This window comes from Perca flavescens, chromosome 14 (genome assembly GCF_004354835.1).
Source record: "Perca flavescens isolate YP-PL-M2 chromosome 14, PFLA_1.0, whole genome shotgun sequence".
Classification (NCBI taxonomy): Eukaryota; Metazoa; Chordata; class Actinopteri; order Perciformes; family Percidae; genus Perca; species Perca flavescens.
Window position 1 is genome coordinate 10,945,927 of NC_041344.1, and position 15,655 is coordinate 10,961,581.

Sequence of the window (15,655 nt, forward strand, 5' to 3'; positions counted from 1 at the left end):
GTAAAACATTGAAATGCCATTCTTTCTTCTTTCAAAGAAGAGATATGAAATAAAAATTATTATTATAGCTATTAATCTTTCAAATCCAAAGTTGCTGATGCTTAAAGCAGAATGTTTTACTTTTCTTGACCCTTGTTTCCGCAAGTGCAATTGAGCATTCACACGAAAATAACAATGCATGGTGAACTTTGAAACAAAAAACAGTTTTAACAAATGTAGACATTTAATGAAGGCATCAACCTTAACGGCTAGCGCCGTGGCCAAAACTCCACACGAGTGGGATGCTTTTCTGGTTTTTGATAAAGCTGGCTCTTGCCAACGCTGCTGCCGTCCAAACTGCCTTTCGAACCTCAGGCACTTCTCTTCGTGTCACTTCACCAGTAGCTGTGACAGTGATGTTTCATGACCCCAGAGTGCATCCATACTTGGCACACATGTTTTATAGTTTTGGGTGGTTGCGGCAGAAGAGTAGGGCCAGTGGTGTGGTAACATGAGAGTACCCATCTGTAGACCTTTTAATGCACAAGATCCCTCAAGATCTGCCCGTCCTCGCATTCATGTCCACTTTGTCAGTTACATCCTCTTATCGGGCTCTGTACCGTCCCCCCAAAAAAAAAAAAAAACAGGCTGCTCCGGTGTGGTCCCTCTGACAAGATAAGACTCTCAATCCAGAGCTTGTATTTTGTGTCTCTTTGTTAGTTCCCGGGAGAGAAGGGCAGAGATGTTGGCGTTCACATGAAGGAGTGGTCTGCTGGAGGGCCATAAGAGAAGCCTGGAAAAGCCCCCGCTGCTTCCTTGATGCTGCTGGTCACAGCCAGGGTGTCGTTGCACAGAGAGGAGGACACCGGCAGGTGGGTGAACTCGGGGTCAAAGTGTCGGAGGTCTGTGGGACCGCTCTGTGAAACCAAGCAGGAAGGACATGAATTATAAACTAAGGAAAAATGTCAAGACACTAGTTTCACGTTATGCATTATACTCCTGTATTTCAGTAATTGGTTGATTTTTTTTTTTTTTAGGTCGTTGATCATGCACAAATGCCAAACATCCGCTGGTTCCGGTGAAACAGTTAGTCAATTACTCAGCAACAATTTTGTTCAGCTTCCCAAATGTGCATACGTTCTGGTTTTCTTTGCCTCCTATGATTCTAAACATTTTGTTGGGTATAGGACTGTTGGTCAGACGCAACAAGACAATTGAAGACTAATGTAATCGTATAATTGTGTGTAATGAACCAAAATAATTTTTACTCGCTGCCCTATAAGATTATAAATTGAATATTTGTTTTTTGGACAATTTGTTCTGACGGACGAGTTGAAGACGTCACATAGCGCTCCGGGAAACTGTAGCCATTTTTTGACAATTTTCTGACATTATACAGACAAAAATGAATACATAGTGAAAAAACCCGTCAGTTGCAGCCTTAGTTTGAACTTACCACTGAGGGGGCGAATGGAGGTGTGATCTTCTTGGCCATCAGGTCCTCCCAGTTGATTGGAGAGAAGAAGGAATGGAACTTGAGTTCAAGCTGGAGGGGAAAAGAAATTCAGGATCAACAGATTGCCGGCTTCACAACAGGCTTCACGTATCTCTTATGGGTTTTCATGTCGTGTGTTCTTTAGGTTCAGCTATGTGCACTTACAAAGTCGTCCTTCACTCCCAGCCTCTTGGTGCGGTCCTTCTGCAGGAGCCCCTCAAGCAGTTCCCTGCCTGAGTTTGACACGTTGGGCTTGAGCACAGGAGCATTGTGCAGGATGTTGTTGTACATCTCAGCTGTGTTGCGACTGTAGAACGGGGGCTATAAAGCAAAAGTGTAATACAACAAATTAATATATTTTCATACATAAACAAGCAGAAGAGTTGCACTAAGAGGCAGATTTCACTTACAAGTCCATAGAGCATCTCGTAGAGCACCGATCCCAGACACCACCAGTCAACTGTGCGGTCGTACGCCTGCTTCTGGAGAACCTCAGGGGCCAAGTACTGAGAGGAAAGCAACAAGAAAGAGTTAACCCATTGTCCGACAATTATCATTTGTCCTTGGTGGTGTTTCTGTCTGAAAGTCTAGAAATTAGTTTTGTACCTCTGGTGTCCCGCAGAAGGTTGTTGTTGTTCCGTTGGCCTCAAGGCCTTCTTTGCAGAGGCCAAAGTCTGTGAGGACAATGTGACCCTGTGAGTCTAACAGGATGTTTTCAGGCTTCAGGTCCCTGTAATGAAGAATACGAGCTTTAAATATATGACTTCAAAAGTAACTCCTATAAACGTCCTCCTTCAGTTCAGTGAGGCGGGTATGGCTGCAGCCTGGAGCGTCCCATGTCAAGCCGTCCCGTCTCGTGCCGAGGCGTGTCCGACGGTAAGTTCAGAGGGTCAAAAATACAAACTCTCATATTGCTCCTCATAACCACTGAAAACTGTCAAGTAATCAAACTAACTGTTAAAGTAACAATTTTAGCCATACGTATAGTTTGCTGATTTCTGGATGTTATTGTTGTGTCCCTGATGTTAACCTACATTTGATGAAACCTGCATCAGCGTTGGTTGACATTTGTTAGCGAATATTACCCAGAGCAATTTATGGTTGCAGACTCTGATGGTTTCTTTCTGTGATTTTCCTTAAGGTACACATCAGTGTCTTTAAAAAAAAAAAATAAAGTATTAAAGAAGTAAAGTATTTTAAAGTATTTTATTCCAGACGCCAGCTTTTATTTTGAAAAGTAGAAGCTCTGGGACGGCACCAGGCAGGACGGCATGAGACAGGAAGGCATGACATGGGACGCTCCAGACTGCAGCCGTACCGTCTTGAGTTCAGTTCAGCACAGATCATGTTTACAACTGTCCACCAGGGGCTGCTGTAGGATCGCTCATTACCTGTACACAATGTGCAGGGAGTGGAGGTAGCCAAGTGCACTTGCAATTTCAGCAGCATAGAACCTGGCCCTGGGCTCCAGGAAGACCCTCTCTCTCTGGAGATGGTAGAACAGCTGCAGAGACAACGGCCATATGTCAACATCAACTTGAAAACAATACTTTGATATTCTGACCTGATTTCCAGGTGTTGTGAGATTTTAAATTACCTCTCCACCGTTGACATAGTCGAGTACAAAGTACAGCTTGTCAGTAGTCTGGAAGGAGTAGTGCAGCCCCACCAGGAAGGGATGCTTGATGTTCTTCATCAGCACACTGCGCTCAGCCATGATATGCTTTTGCTGGAAGGAATATATAGAAGTTAATATAATGCCGTATTTATCACAATGACATGATACATTGTGAAACCATAGAAATGTGGTTTGTACATGGTAATTAATCTTTGATCTCTGCAGTTTTACTTGTAGTTCATCGTCATGGGTTATGAAAACATACCTCTTTCTTCTTCATGATGATTTTCTTCTGTAGCACCTTGACAGCGTAATATTTGGCCGACTCCTTGTGTCGAGCCAGCAGAACCTGTTACAGAGCAAACGTTTGCATCAGTGGTGGTGTTCCAGCGGTGACAGACGTCAGCAGATACCAGTGAAGTTGGTTAAATAAAAAAGCGAAGTTAGACAGACTCACCTTTCCAAAGCTGCCTTTGCCGATGATTCTGAGGTAGTCGAAATCACATGGTTTGATCCTAATGTAGAGAAACAACCATATAATTAGGGGTTTTGTTGATACATGTTGAGGTCTACTCTACATATTTTACAAAATTGTTTACATTTAAAAAAATATTTTATAAGGCTACTTACTGAGTTTCCTCCGCCAGTGAACTTCGTGAATTTAAGTACAGCTGAAAGATATGAAATGGGGAAATTTATAAATACATTGCCATATTTTGGAAACAAAATGAGTCAAATAGTCAGTAAACAGTTTCTGCTTACCGGATGTTCTGGAAGTTCATCATTCAGTTCATCAACATCCTCGTTTTGATTCTCATCACTCTTCAGGAAGTTGTTTACTTCAACACTGGGAAAAAAGAAACCGGGTCATGAGATTCATTTTAATATCAGCTCCAGTATAAAACTTTTACAATATAATAATAATAATAATAATAATAATAATAATAATAATAATAATAATAATAAATTGAATTTATATAGCGCTTTTCATGAACTCAAAGTCGTATGATGTGACTATGTTTTTTATATTTAGTAATTCGATATGAATGACTGTCGCACAGGGAAGTCCCAGGATCTTAAGCAGTTTGTGTGACTGAAAAGCTGAACGAACGCTCCCTGCTGGGGTGTGAATGACTGAAACATCCCGACAAGTGAAGTTAAGGACACAGTCATCACCGTGTACTGTAACGGCCTAACCCGTCTGAGAAAAAGCTTTTAGATCGCTGACCCACGACAAGAGGGTTCAGGCGGCTCTACAGGACTCAGCGGTCCAGATCACACGACCTTTCCTTCTGAAACCTCTGAAGGGAGCAGATGTAGTGCGCACACACACCGGTTGTATTTTTCCACAGCACCAGATCCCGACCTGGGAGTTCAGGATGTGAGGGGATGAGCCACGTATCAAGTAATAACTGAATTACCGGTTTATCCGTGTCTAGGGTACATAAGGGATTTGCTGCAAAGGTGATTAGGCATTGGAGAGGAGGTTGTTAACAGGCTTGTGCTTGTCATGAAAGGACTATTCTTGCACCTGGCTTCTTGGACCCAGATTATGTTTTCTCACAAAATGTCCTGCCAAACTCAGGTGGCTGATTGGATTGGCCAGTGCACACTTAATGCCAATTTTCCATTCAAATCTGAATGTCTTTAACCCCTGGTGGAATATCTTTTTTTTTTATATAGAAATACTCACTGTTGGCAGATATGTGGGGTAGACACCAGCTTCTGGATGAAGTCATTCAACCCCATTTTTCTCTCCTTGATGAAAGCTGCAGAGAGAGAGAGAGAGAGAGAAAATAAATGATATGTCAGTTTGAGTATCATTGACCACACATGATGCAAATATTTTTGTCTTCCCTTAGAGAAGAAATATCAGTTGTTGGAGCTGTAATCTACTGTTGCAAATATCCTGTTATACAGTGAAGGGTATGTTTGCCTGTTGTGCATGGACCTCTAAAGCTGCGGGCTTATAGGTTATGCAACCATTGGGTCACTCGTTTATGTGAGCCAACAAAGCATTTTCCATCCTAGATTCTCATAACAGCGCAAATAGCCAGTTTTGAGATATTAAAGCAGATATCTTATTATTTCTTGTGATATTAATTTTTTTAAACAAAATTCTCTAACATTAGAACAAAAAAACACTTTGCAATGAGGTGAAAGTCATCTCTTGACAGCCGTGTGGCGTACTGATCAGCACATCAATAAATACGCTCAGTTCGCTTCACTAACCAGTACATAAGCAGCTTCAGTGATGAATAGGCTATAAGTTGTGATCATTGTATTATTTTTGTCGCTCACCGGTGAGAACGGTGACAATCCCCCTCATTTTGCAGTAAGTTATATCACATCCAGCTTCAGTCACCGCCATGTTTATCGATGAACGAATATCCAATAAAAGAATACGTAGAAAAACCCAATAATAGTTCCCGTACGATCCTTTAAACATAAGTTATCGGCGTGTCAAAACCGTTAAAGAAAGCGCTCAACCGACCGCGCTATGCTCTGAATTGCAGCTGCCCACACTGCGCGAGCCACCCAGTTTATATATATATGGAGCACGTGGTACTTTTTTTGTGTGCGACGCCCATTTATTTCCGTCACGCGCGTAACCTTGGCAACTGCGTGACATCACGGGATTCCGCTGCAGCCATATCTGCCCATTCTGCCTGGAGGTGGAGGATGACGAGAGAGCCCACCGCAGAGGAGGAAGAGGAGGCGTTGAGAGGAAGCCCTCCCACCACCACCACCACCACCTCCTCTTCATCATTTTCTCTCAATGGAAAGCTCCAACTGACTGTTATCACATAGGCTATACAAAAGGGATTAAAGTCAAGTTATGAAGAGAGGGGGAAAACAATTGAATTGCAGTCACATGAGCAAGAGCTGATCCTGGTATCCTGACTGCATGCAGAACCCCAAAGTGTGCTGCGTTTGGCTGCTCGCTGCAGTCGTTTTATTTTGAAAGGACGTGGAGAAAATGTATGTCACGATTGCTGCATTTCAGCTTCTGCCTACCTGCAGACAGCTGCAGTTTCTGACCCACATACAGGCTATAAAACGCATGATAAAAAGAAAAGAAAATACCAATTGTGCATACACATTACCTCTATTTAAATCCATGCAATGTGCAAAAATATCCATTATGAGTGGCTGATGAGGTCAAGGTTATAATGGTGACTTTGCAGAATTATATAAATTCAGATATATCACACATGACATCATCCTCGTCTAAGCCGAAGCAATGATCGGTCCAGCTGTCGTAGATGTGGTCCACTAACCCGGTAAGTTATGTAACTGTGCCATAATGCAGATAGCTATACTGCCTGGAGAGGAGAGTGAGCTACATAGGACATTTTCCAGTTAGTCTTTGTGATTTTTAAGCAGATGTTATTTGGTATGTGTTGACTAAAGCGTTGTTTGAGCACTCGCAGAGCAATTATGGCTTTTGAATGACTGTCTGTTAGTGTTTATCTACTTTAACTCAGAGGGAAATATTGTACTTTTTCATCCCACTACAATTATTTGACAGCCGTAGTTACTTTACAGAAAAAAGAGAAACATTTTACATAGAAAATGTGATTCATATCCTATCATCAGAACTAATACTATAGGTTGATTAATTGATTAGCAAAAAAGTATGAACAAAATGCCAAACTTTTGGTTTGACTTTTTGGTCAAACTAAATATTTTTTGATCGCCTTTGGCACTTTTTCACTGTTTCATTGCAGATTAAACGATAATGAGAATCGTTATTCACATCCATAATTGCTATAAATTAAACTCTCCAACCAACCGCATCAAATATAGTTGAACAAGCTACTAACACATTAATGCATCAGTAATAATATTCAAATGACATAATATTTTAAAAGGTTAACACTCACAGTGGTCTTTTTCTTTGATTGTCAACTACCTTAACTTGATACTTAAATTACTTACATACCTTTACTTGAGTAGTAATAGTAATTTCAAAGCAAGACTTAATTGATGTTGTAGGGCTGCAACTAACATTATTTTCAATTCCGATTAATCTGCTGAATATCTTTTCAATTATTTGGTTAATCCTTATGTCTATAAAATGTCAGAAAACAGGAGAAAATGCCCGTTATAATTTCCGACAGCCCAACGGGGCCGTCTTCAGATGTCATGTTTTGTCCGGCCAACAGTCCAAGACCCAAAGATTTTCAGATTATTATCATATATGACAAAGAATATCATCAAATCCTCACATTTGAGAAGCTGGAACCATCAAACGTTTGGCAATCAACTCATCAATAAATCGACTGGTCGCTGCCGTTTTACTGCTTTTACTTAACTAAAGGATTGGAGTGCTTCTTCCGCCACAGTTCTCTGCTTCAGTCCTCAGAGATTCATTCATCTGTAACAGGGAAACTCCTGGGTTTTGTCCCCAGTTTGACATGTGACAGTCCGGCATCATTTAAAGGAAGTGAGACTTCGCAGGACCGGTTGTTCTTGTATTTGGGAAAGAGGAAGTGCCTTATTTGTGGCGTGGGCCCAAACTGAAACTAGCTGGTGCTAGAGCCAGCCAGCAGCGTATTATGTCCTACTCTGGGAAGCTTCCTGAGCATACGCACACAGCTCAGCTCCGGCTCACAGAAACACACCAGATCAGATGACAGCGGCTGCGACTCCTCTCAGCAGGGCTTGTGTGACCTCATGCAGTCTTTCTCTGAATTATTCACATGTATCATGGTATCATCTCTGGTACAAACATGACTTGGGCAGTTCCCTCAAAACAGCGTCATTGCTCTGCCCCTCCTGTGTTTTGAATTTGATTGTGATTTGCATTCTTCTGTTGCGATGGAACAGAAAGTTAGGCGCTGTAGAGCAAAACGCAGCTGGTTGAAGAGGTGTTTCCTCTTTTTCTAAATTGTGCTTTATGAGTAAGAAGTGTAAAAGGAGTCTCACATTTACGTCAGTCTGATTAGGGTCCTGTTATGTGATAAAGAAAGATTATCTGTCCTGTAGAAGGTTTCACATCGTTTAAAATGAACTGATTGTATCTCTTTCAGTGTCCTTATGAACGTCTCTACAGACGTTTTTTTAGCACCTTCACAATCGTTTGCCTGTTTCAGAACATTTGTAAGTGTTGTTAAACAACCTTCTGGGTTTTTTAAAGATGGCAGGTATTTATTCGCCAGAAAATCGGATGCTTAACTTTGGGAATGAATGTAATACATGAGAAGCGAGACTTCTTCTCCCTGCCTTGCCTCAAGTGTAGTGTTTAAGAGGCAGAAGAAGGTGGATCACTGAGTCTTACAGTCAAACGGGTCCTCAGTGACCAACAGTAGGGCTGGCAGGAAGGCTGTTGGCTAATGAGGATGGAGGATCTCTAATGTGGGTCTTGTTGACTTGCTGGCTGTGAGGAGCGATCACAGCTTGGTGTGTTTCACACCCACACAGTCTTGCCAACATCATTAGCCTCTGTTCTCACCGGGGAACAGATCTCTGCTAAAATTTCATTACTCTCCAGTTCCTGTTTTTCGGCACTACGCATTACTCATACAGAGAACCGCAGGGATGCAGACCGGAGGTGGTGGTCTGGTCCGACAGCGTCGCACTGCAGCCTCGAGGCCCAGCGAGTGGGAGAAGATTTTGGTTCATGAAAAAAGAGTTTGATTTGCGCTTTCTTCTATGTTTCCCTCCTGAATTCCCAGGCAAGAGATGAGATGTGTTTTTATTTTTTATTTTCTCCATTCTCCACGGGGGATTAAATGGCTGCCCATACGCCTGCTTCATCAGATAAAATAGAGAAAAGAAATGTTGACTCAGACACACACTGCTGCCAAAGTAAACAATTGAAGCATTACTTTCATTTGCTGCCAAGAAAGTGCGATGACCCTGCCTGATTCGAACCGCAAAGCCTCTATTAATCATAGTAATATGACTGTTATTACTGCTATAATTACTGTCAGGATGCTGAGCTTTGTCCTGATGCAGTCCGCTCTCCAGTCTAACATATTTCTGCTCTGCTAGATGTTACTCTGGTGCTGTATGTGACTCTATACAGCAGGTTTCCTGTGCATTACTGAAATAGTTCAGTAAAAAGGAAGCAGATAAAAAAAGACAGAGAATCCATTATCATTCTGACTCTCATTCACTAACTCCCATGTATGCCACACATCATGAATCACTTGACAGTGGTGACTTCCGTTATTTAAGGTAGTTCCTGTTTCTCTGTTCATGGCCTTCATTGTGATAATTTGAAAGCAACAAGCTTGGCTTGACACGTGGAATATGTAATTTAGACTCTTCTTTGCAGTGAGCCTGCTTGTTAAAGTGCCCATATTATGCTCATTTCAGGTTCATAATTTTATTTTGAGGTTGTATCAGAATAGGTTTACATGGTTTAATTTTCAAAAAACACCATATTTTTGTTGTACTGCACATTGCTGCATATCCTCTTTTCACTCTGTGTGTTGAGCTCTCTGTTTTAGCTACAGAGTGAGGCATCGCACTTCTGTTCCATCTTTGTTGGGAGGCGCACTTGCCCAGTAGCCAGGTAAGGATCACATCAGCTAGCTGTTTGTTTCTACAACTTCAGTCAGTACAAGGCAGGATTAGCCGGGAGACTTCTTCTAAACAAGGGCGCACTTCCAACTTTGCGTGGAATACCTGCAGAACAGGGACATGCAAGTAGTTCTTTTGTAGATTAGGGTGAACTAGTGTGTGTTGTAGCAGTGTTTTGCCATTGAGAATGAGCTAGCATGCTAGCGCTAGAATGCTACGGTTAGCCACATTGTTTCAGCTACTGGCGTAGAAAGCCGTGCAGATTTTGAACAGCTCACCCGGACACTGAAGGCAGAAGACATTCAGAAACCCGTATCTCACTCAAAACAGCATGGATGTTTATTTTTTCCAAGTTTGTATGCGTGTGGAAGCATCATAGACCCAAAATTACACCCAGTGATTTTTTTTTTCATAATACGGGCATTTTAAACATCAATATTACCATCTCTATAGATGCACACAGTCAAGCCTTAATCAAGCGAACACACTTGTACAAGTTATTAATTTATTCCAGTTTGTCGCCACCGCAAATCCAGCGTAAACCTCATGAGGTCAGTTATTGCTATGAGATATTCATCTGAAAAGCCTCCGCTGAGAATCAGTTGAGTATGGCAGCTGGAAACCAAACCAATTACTGAAGTGTGTGAAATGGTTTAGATCAGGGATGGGCAACTGGCGGCCCTTTTATCACAAATGTTGCCCATGATAACAACGAGTGGCATTGTTTTCTACGGATTTGAACTGGGGGCCAATTTGTGGCCTTGCATGTCCGGAATCTTGTCAACAATAACTAAAACAAGTTGTAGATGGTTGAAAATGAGGCGCGGTTGTCTCACTTCAAATCAATCCAGGAACTGATTTCATTGTGGATATTTTCAGAGAGATTTCAGCTAGCAAGTTTTTCCAATTTGAAAATGAGTGATAAAAGCTCAGCGAGTGGAGCATTTATTCAGTCAGGTGCAGGAAAATGTAAACAGCGGTTTTCAGTAATCTCAAACACGAATCCAGAGAAATGCCTACTGAGCTTTTCCAGACCACAATGAGTGAAGTATTGGCTGGCTCTATGAGGCTACAAAGTGGCCAAAATATGAGCATCTGTCCATGGCTAACACTCTGAAACATCAACAAAAATACAAAGGAGAAATCCAGGTCTGGATAGTTTGTCATTTTGAGAAATACTCTCATTTGCTTTCGGGAGTTAGATTATGTCATTGTCGTGTACTGTAAATTTAAAGCTGCAGCCAGTAGCTTTTTTATTTTTTTTAAGATGTCTTTATTTAAAAGAGACAACGCACTTTGATCAACAAGAGCACAAAGTCCTACATGTAAATGTGCCAGATTTAGCCATGCAGGCACATTTTCATCTGCAGTCCCTTTATGCTAAGTTTGTAGCTTAGCATAAAAATTGGAAACTTACAGAATATCTACAAAACCCAAAGTGTAAAAGCAAGAAATGGTGGTTTTATGGGGGTTTATTTCCTGGCCGGGCACAGTAACTTCCTGGAGTCATCGCAGTGAGGTTACCATGCAACCAAGGCCAATGAAACAAAGAAGATATCGCTATTATATATAGCTATTTAATGAGGGGAGGTGCTGGTAAGCCTATTTTATTACCTTTGGATAGAGCGGGGCTAGCTATCCCCTTCTGTTTTCAGGCTAAATGCTAAGCTAAGCTAACCATCTGCTAGCTCTACCTCCATATTTACCGTACAGTTATGAGAAAAGATTCAAGTTTCTCATCCAATTCAATGCAAGAAAGCAAATAAACACATTTCCCAAAATGTAGAACTGTTGCTTTAAGGTTAGAAGCCAATAAATAAGAGCAATTTTCATTCTTAGCCCTGCCTTTCCATCTGTATCTGTGGGAACAAAACAGTTTTTTTAGGCTTACACTGAATCCCAAAATCATCCGATCCTTTCAGCCCTGATTACAATGTCAAGACCCGCGCAGCAGCTTTTATCCTCTCAGGTGACAAATGAGATGAGGAACAGGGGTGCTGCAGGGAGGAGGTCTGCGTTTGTCATTACAAAATTAACCAGACAATGCAAAAACAGACCCGAGGAGTGCTGGATAATGCCTTTTGAATTTGGCATGTCGATGTTGATGCAGATAAAAAGCACTCTAAGCAGTGGCAATGACATCGAAGCAAGCAGAGAGAATGACGAAAAGGAGGAGAGGGCTGAATAGTTAATAAACAGAGACACAAGAGGCCCATGATTGAATAGACAAAAACATTGACACCATTTAGAGCTGTTGAATCTCGACCAGAATGTTAACCCACAAAAGAGGAAAAGTTGCACGTCTCAAGGTGCATCCTCCTCTGCTGTGCTGCTGAGAGACTGCACATTTATTCCCTAGACAGTCTCATAACACAGATAGTGAATTACAGGAGCGCCTACCTATGAAGGATTTCTTGCCGCTCTTCATGTCCTCCTCTTTAGTGTTTGACTATATTTGCTATCGGGCACAGAGTCTCTGATGAATGCTGCAGAGCGTCCAGGTGATTGAGTGCGTTTGAGAGATGTGGTCCTCCTGTGAATGTGCCTCCCTCTCCTTCTCCGTCCTTTTTTTGTTTTATGTCTCTCTCACTGCAGCTCTGGTCGGAAAAAAGTCTTTTCGATTCACAAAATGCAAATAACTTTCCTGCTGCACTTCCCTCTTTCCTCTGCCGTTTCTTCCTCTTATCGCCCTGCCTGCGCTGCGACCAAATAGCTGAAACCAAAGATCTGTGACGCACCTGCTTCGCCTCCTCTTTACACACCTCCCATCCCATCACCCCCACCCTCATCTGTTCTTTATCTACCTGGAGAGCCTCAAACAAAACAAAAGAAGGTGTCTGGTTACAGCTCCCGTGAGCGTGGGAGTCCCACCGGAGGGGAAACCAGTCTCCATGACACGGGAACCACCTGAGGAGTACAGGGAACCGACAGGGAGGTGGTTAAATCTGCTTTTAATTGCTCACCGCTGCACAAGACATGTGTTTGCTCCTCATCAGCCTCCCTCACTTACTCTCTCTGAGGAGTTTAGGGGATAAAATCATGTGGCTAGTCACACTGACAGCCCTTTTGCTTCGTTAGCTGTCTGCCTCTGGCTGTAAGCCATCCGATACAATGAGTGCTATATGATGAAGAGCGAGCTCTGTGAGGGCTTGACAAACAGGAGCGACAGCAACAGCATTGATGATTTAGGACGTTTGTCATACAGTGAGGTGCTGCATTGAATTTTGATTTGGAAGCTGGACAAGTGAACTACAATCATACTGTATTTACGTGATATACTTATAACAGGATGTGATAACTTTGCAACCTGAAAAGCACTACAGCCTCAAGAAAAACACAGTAGAATATAAAATTGGCATCACTGTTGCTCTTTACCATTAGGTGTTTATGTTATTGTGTCTACTCTCTGTGTGCTGATAAGATAAGAAAAAGGGGAATTAAATGATCAGCAAATATAGTATTAGATTTCTTTGCACTGATTCAGCTGTTCTCGGTTAGGAATAGTTTTTGATTTATGTGCAGCAGCACAGAAGGTTACATAATTAAAATGCAATGCAGCAGTACATACAGATGGGTGCAATCAAAGGAAAAATGTATCTTTGTAAGGTGTTAGCCTCCAGAACAGCTTCAATCCTTCTTGGCATAGACTCACTCTACAAATCTCTGAAAGTCTACTGGAATTGGAAAGACTTGCAAATAAGAATATATGCAGTAAAAAGCAGCACTGAATCTGATCATCTGAATTTTCTATCCTGATTCTGACATGAAGTTCTCACAGATAAGGATTGTCCGTGCGAAAACATCTCTGCATTGCTGATGAAAGAAGTTTCTCCACCTAACATGCACATGTACGATGTGAGACATTTTACCCCCCGTTCATTTTGCATTCATTGATATTTGAATCAAAAGCTTCTGACGCCCAGATCCTTGCCCTGCTGCTGAACTCCAACTTCACAGCAAACAGAAACTGCTGCTCCTTCCGCCGACTAACGAGCATTATTTAAATTTGAAAACCATGAAAGGTCAAATAGAGTTTATATATAAATGCACTAATTCAAATGGACTGTAGAGCTTTCACTGAGTCATCTTATATCCACAGCCCTGTGTTGAAATGAAGCAACTTCGCCAACAAACATATTTTGTCAGCCGGCTCAGCACCCTGAACAACTGACTGTTCACAGGGAAAGTGAAAACAAATACAGATTGATATCATGTAACGTGAGAAAAGACTGCAGGGATGTTATCTTTTAAGTAGAATCACTTTATTTTACAATGAGGCCGAAGCACAGGAATAATATGTGACACCACTGTGACTGGACAGATTTGCATGTAATTTAAATTAGGGCAGAGTGCGAGCAGGGGAGCTGTAAGACAGATATGAGTTAGTGTGAGATGGAGTGACGCAGAAACAGGCCGATATGTTGATTCAGACATGTGGTTCTTTGTCACTGCCGATCTTTGGCTTCATTGTTGAAGAGTTTAGTAGTCTTGACTACCCCCCTAATGTTTACAGCACCCGCAAACGGCTAAAGCGAGCTGCTACCATCAAAGTCTATGATCGTTTCTGTACACAGTCTTGTACCTTTTAACTTCTTTGCCATTTTCAAAATGTTCTTTTGCACCAAATCAAATGTTTTATGGTCACAATTCATCTCATAGCTGGTTGGCTGATTCCAGTCTTAAAACTCTTTATATAAACATTTAATGAAATGTCTATGGAGATATTGAATGATAGTAAAAGAATCAGAAAAAAGACGTTCAAAAAGTGGGCGGTATTTGTTGAGCTCTCTAGGTAAGAGTTAAGCTAAATCTGCACGAGAAATGTTCACAGGTACTGGTCATTGTGGAATAAAGATCACAAATAGTAGATTAAATTATTGGTTTGGGGAAATACGCTTATTCACTTCTTTGCTGAGAGTTGGATCTCTTTCATTTTTGTCTTTTTAGATATGAAGCTGAAGCCAGGAGACTGTTAGCTTAGCTTACCATAAAGACTGGAAACAAGGAAACAGCTGGCCTGGCTCAGTCCACGGCTAAATCTGTTGACCTGCTCCCAAAATGTTGAACTAAGACTTAAAGATTTTATGTTTTAGGTTATTTATCAAGCAAAAATAACAAACAATCATTGGTTCCAGGTTCCAAAATATTAGTATTTGCTACAAGCAATTTGAAGACGTCCCCTTATAGACGAAATTGTGTTGTGCATATTTCAGTATTTAAAAAAACAAAAACCTAAATCATTCAAACTAAACCATTTATCAATTACAAAAAAAAATCAACACATTAAAAGAGACAGTAAAAAATAATTGTTGGTTGCAGCCCTAATGACACGAATAAAATAAAATGACTAAGACCCTGATATGGAAAGCAAACCCATATTAATGAGGCAGTTATTACCTTTCGTCTTGTTTAAAATTGTATTGTACTCTGTTTGCAACCGAAGCCAATCCCACCAATGTGTTTTCGTAAAACACAACTCTCCCTCTAAAAGCAGATGGTCTAAAAATGCTGTCTCTTACAGATCTGCACCTGTGTGTGTTTGTCCACCACTTCCCTGCTTCAGCACTATTCAGCCAATTGAACTCCGTGGATGGGAAGGACAAATGGCCGTTGATTAAGGAGACGAGGGATTGAGATTGCTCCATCTGTACAGTAGGTCAGTCTGCGAACAGCCCCGGCTCACCTGTTGCTATCTTTAACCAGATTAGCTGCAGGTGTGTGTGTGTGTGTGTGTGTGTGTGTGTGTGTGTGTGTGTGTGTGTGTGTGTGTGTGTGTGTGTGTGTGTGTGTGTGTGTGTGTGTGTGTGTGTGTGTGTGTGTGTGTGTGTGTGTGTTCGTTCAGCTGTTTCACTGTAAATGTCAAGAATGCTGGTTCCCATTAAAATCGAATCTAATACAAGAACTTTCTTTCTGTAGAGCCGTAGAAAAAAAGTCTCCGTTTGAGGGTCACCCACTAGGTGAGGGTAGATTTAAAGAGATGCTCTCTGGAGATGGAAGAGCTTATCATCCACTGCCCTATAAAAAGAAAC

At 41.6% G+C, this 15,655-nt stretch overlaps 1 protein-coding gene and 1 long non-coding RNA gene across 5 annotated transcripts in view; one reads left to right on the forward strand and one right to left on the reverse strand.

The window, feature by feature from the left end:
- The window catches only part of LOC114567581 (uncharacterized), a 31,935-nt gene that overhangs the window by 1,773 nt on the left and 14,507 nt on the right, over positions 1-15,655 (forward strand). Inside the window, exons 2-4 of one of the 2 annotated variants that reach the window (XR_003694201.1) lie at positions 700-851; positions 1,017-1,065; positions 15,148-15,282. This is a non-coding gene — a long non-coding RNA (uncharacterized LOC114567581). The remainder of the gene's footprint in view (positions 1-699; positions 852-1,016; positions 1,066-15,147; positions 15,283-15,655) is intronic. The other variant, XR_003694200.1, reaches the window with a different exon arrangement.
- Positions 608-12,278, reverse strand: si:ch211-195b13.1 (STKc_SGK domain-containing protein). Of its 3 annotated transcripts, none has more exons than XM_028596628.1 (13): positions 12,027-12,278; positions 4,786-4,861; positions 3,855-3,939; positions 3,723-3,763; positions 3,550-3,607; positions 3,358-3,441; positions 3,072-3,203; positions 2,866-2,978; positions 2,081-2,204; positions 1,885-1,980; positions 1,640-1,795; positions 1,436-1,525; positions 608-896 (listed from the first exon to the last, which is right to left on the reverse strand). In XM_028596628.1, exons 1-13 carry the CDS (start codon positions 12,052-12,054, stop codon positions 732-734), a joined length of 1,248 nt encoding a protein of 415 aa, XP_028452429.1. In that variant the 5' UTR covers positions 12,055-12,278; the 3' UTR covers positions 608-731. The 3 variants fall into 3 exon arrangements, with proteins under 3 accessions (XP_028452429.1, XP_028452430.1, XP_028452428.1); XM_028596629.1 differs by lacking the exon at positions 12,027-12,278 and adding an exon at positions 7,325-7,448; XM_028596627.1 differs by lacking the exon at positions 12,027-12,278 and adding an exon at positions 5,394-5,720.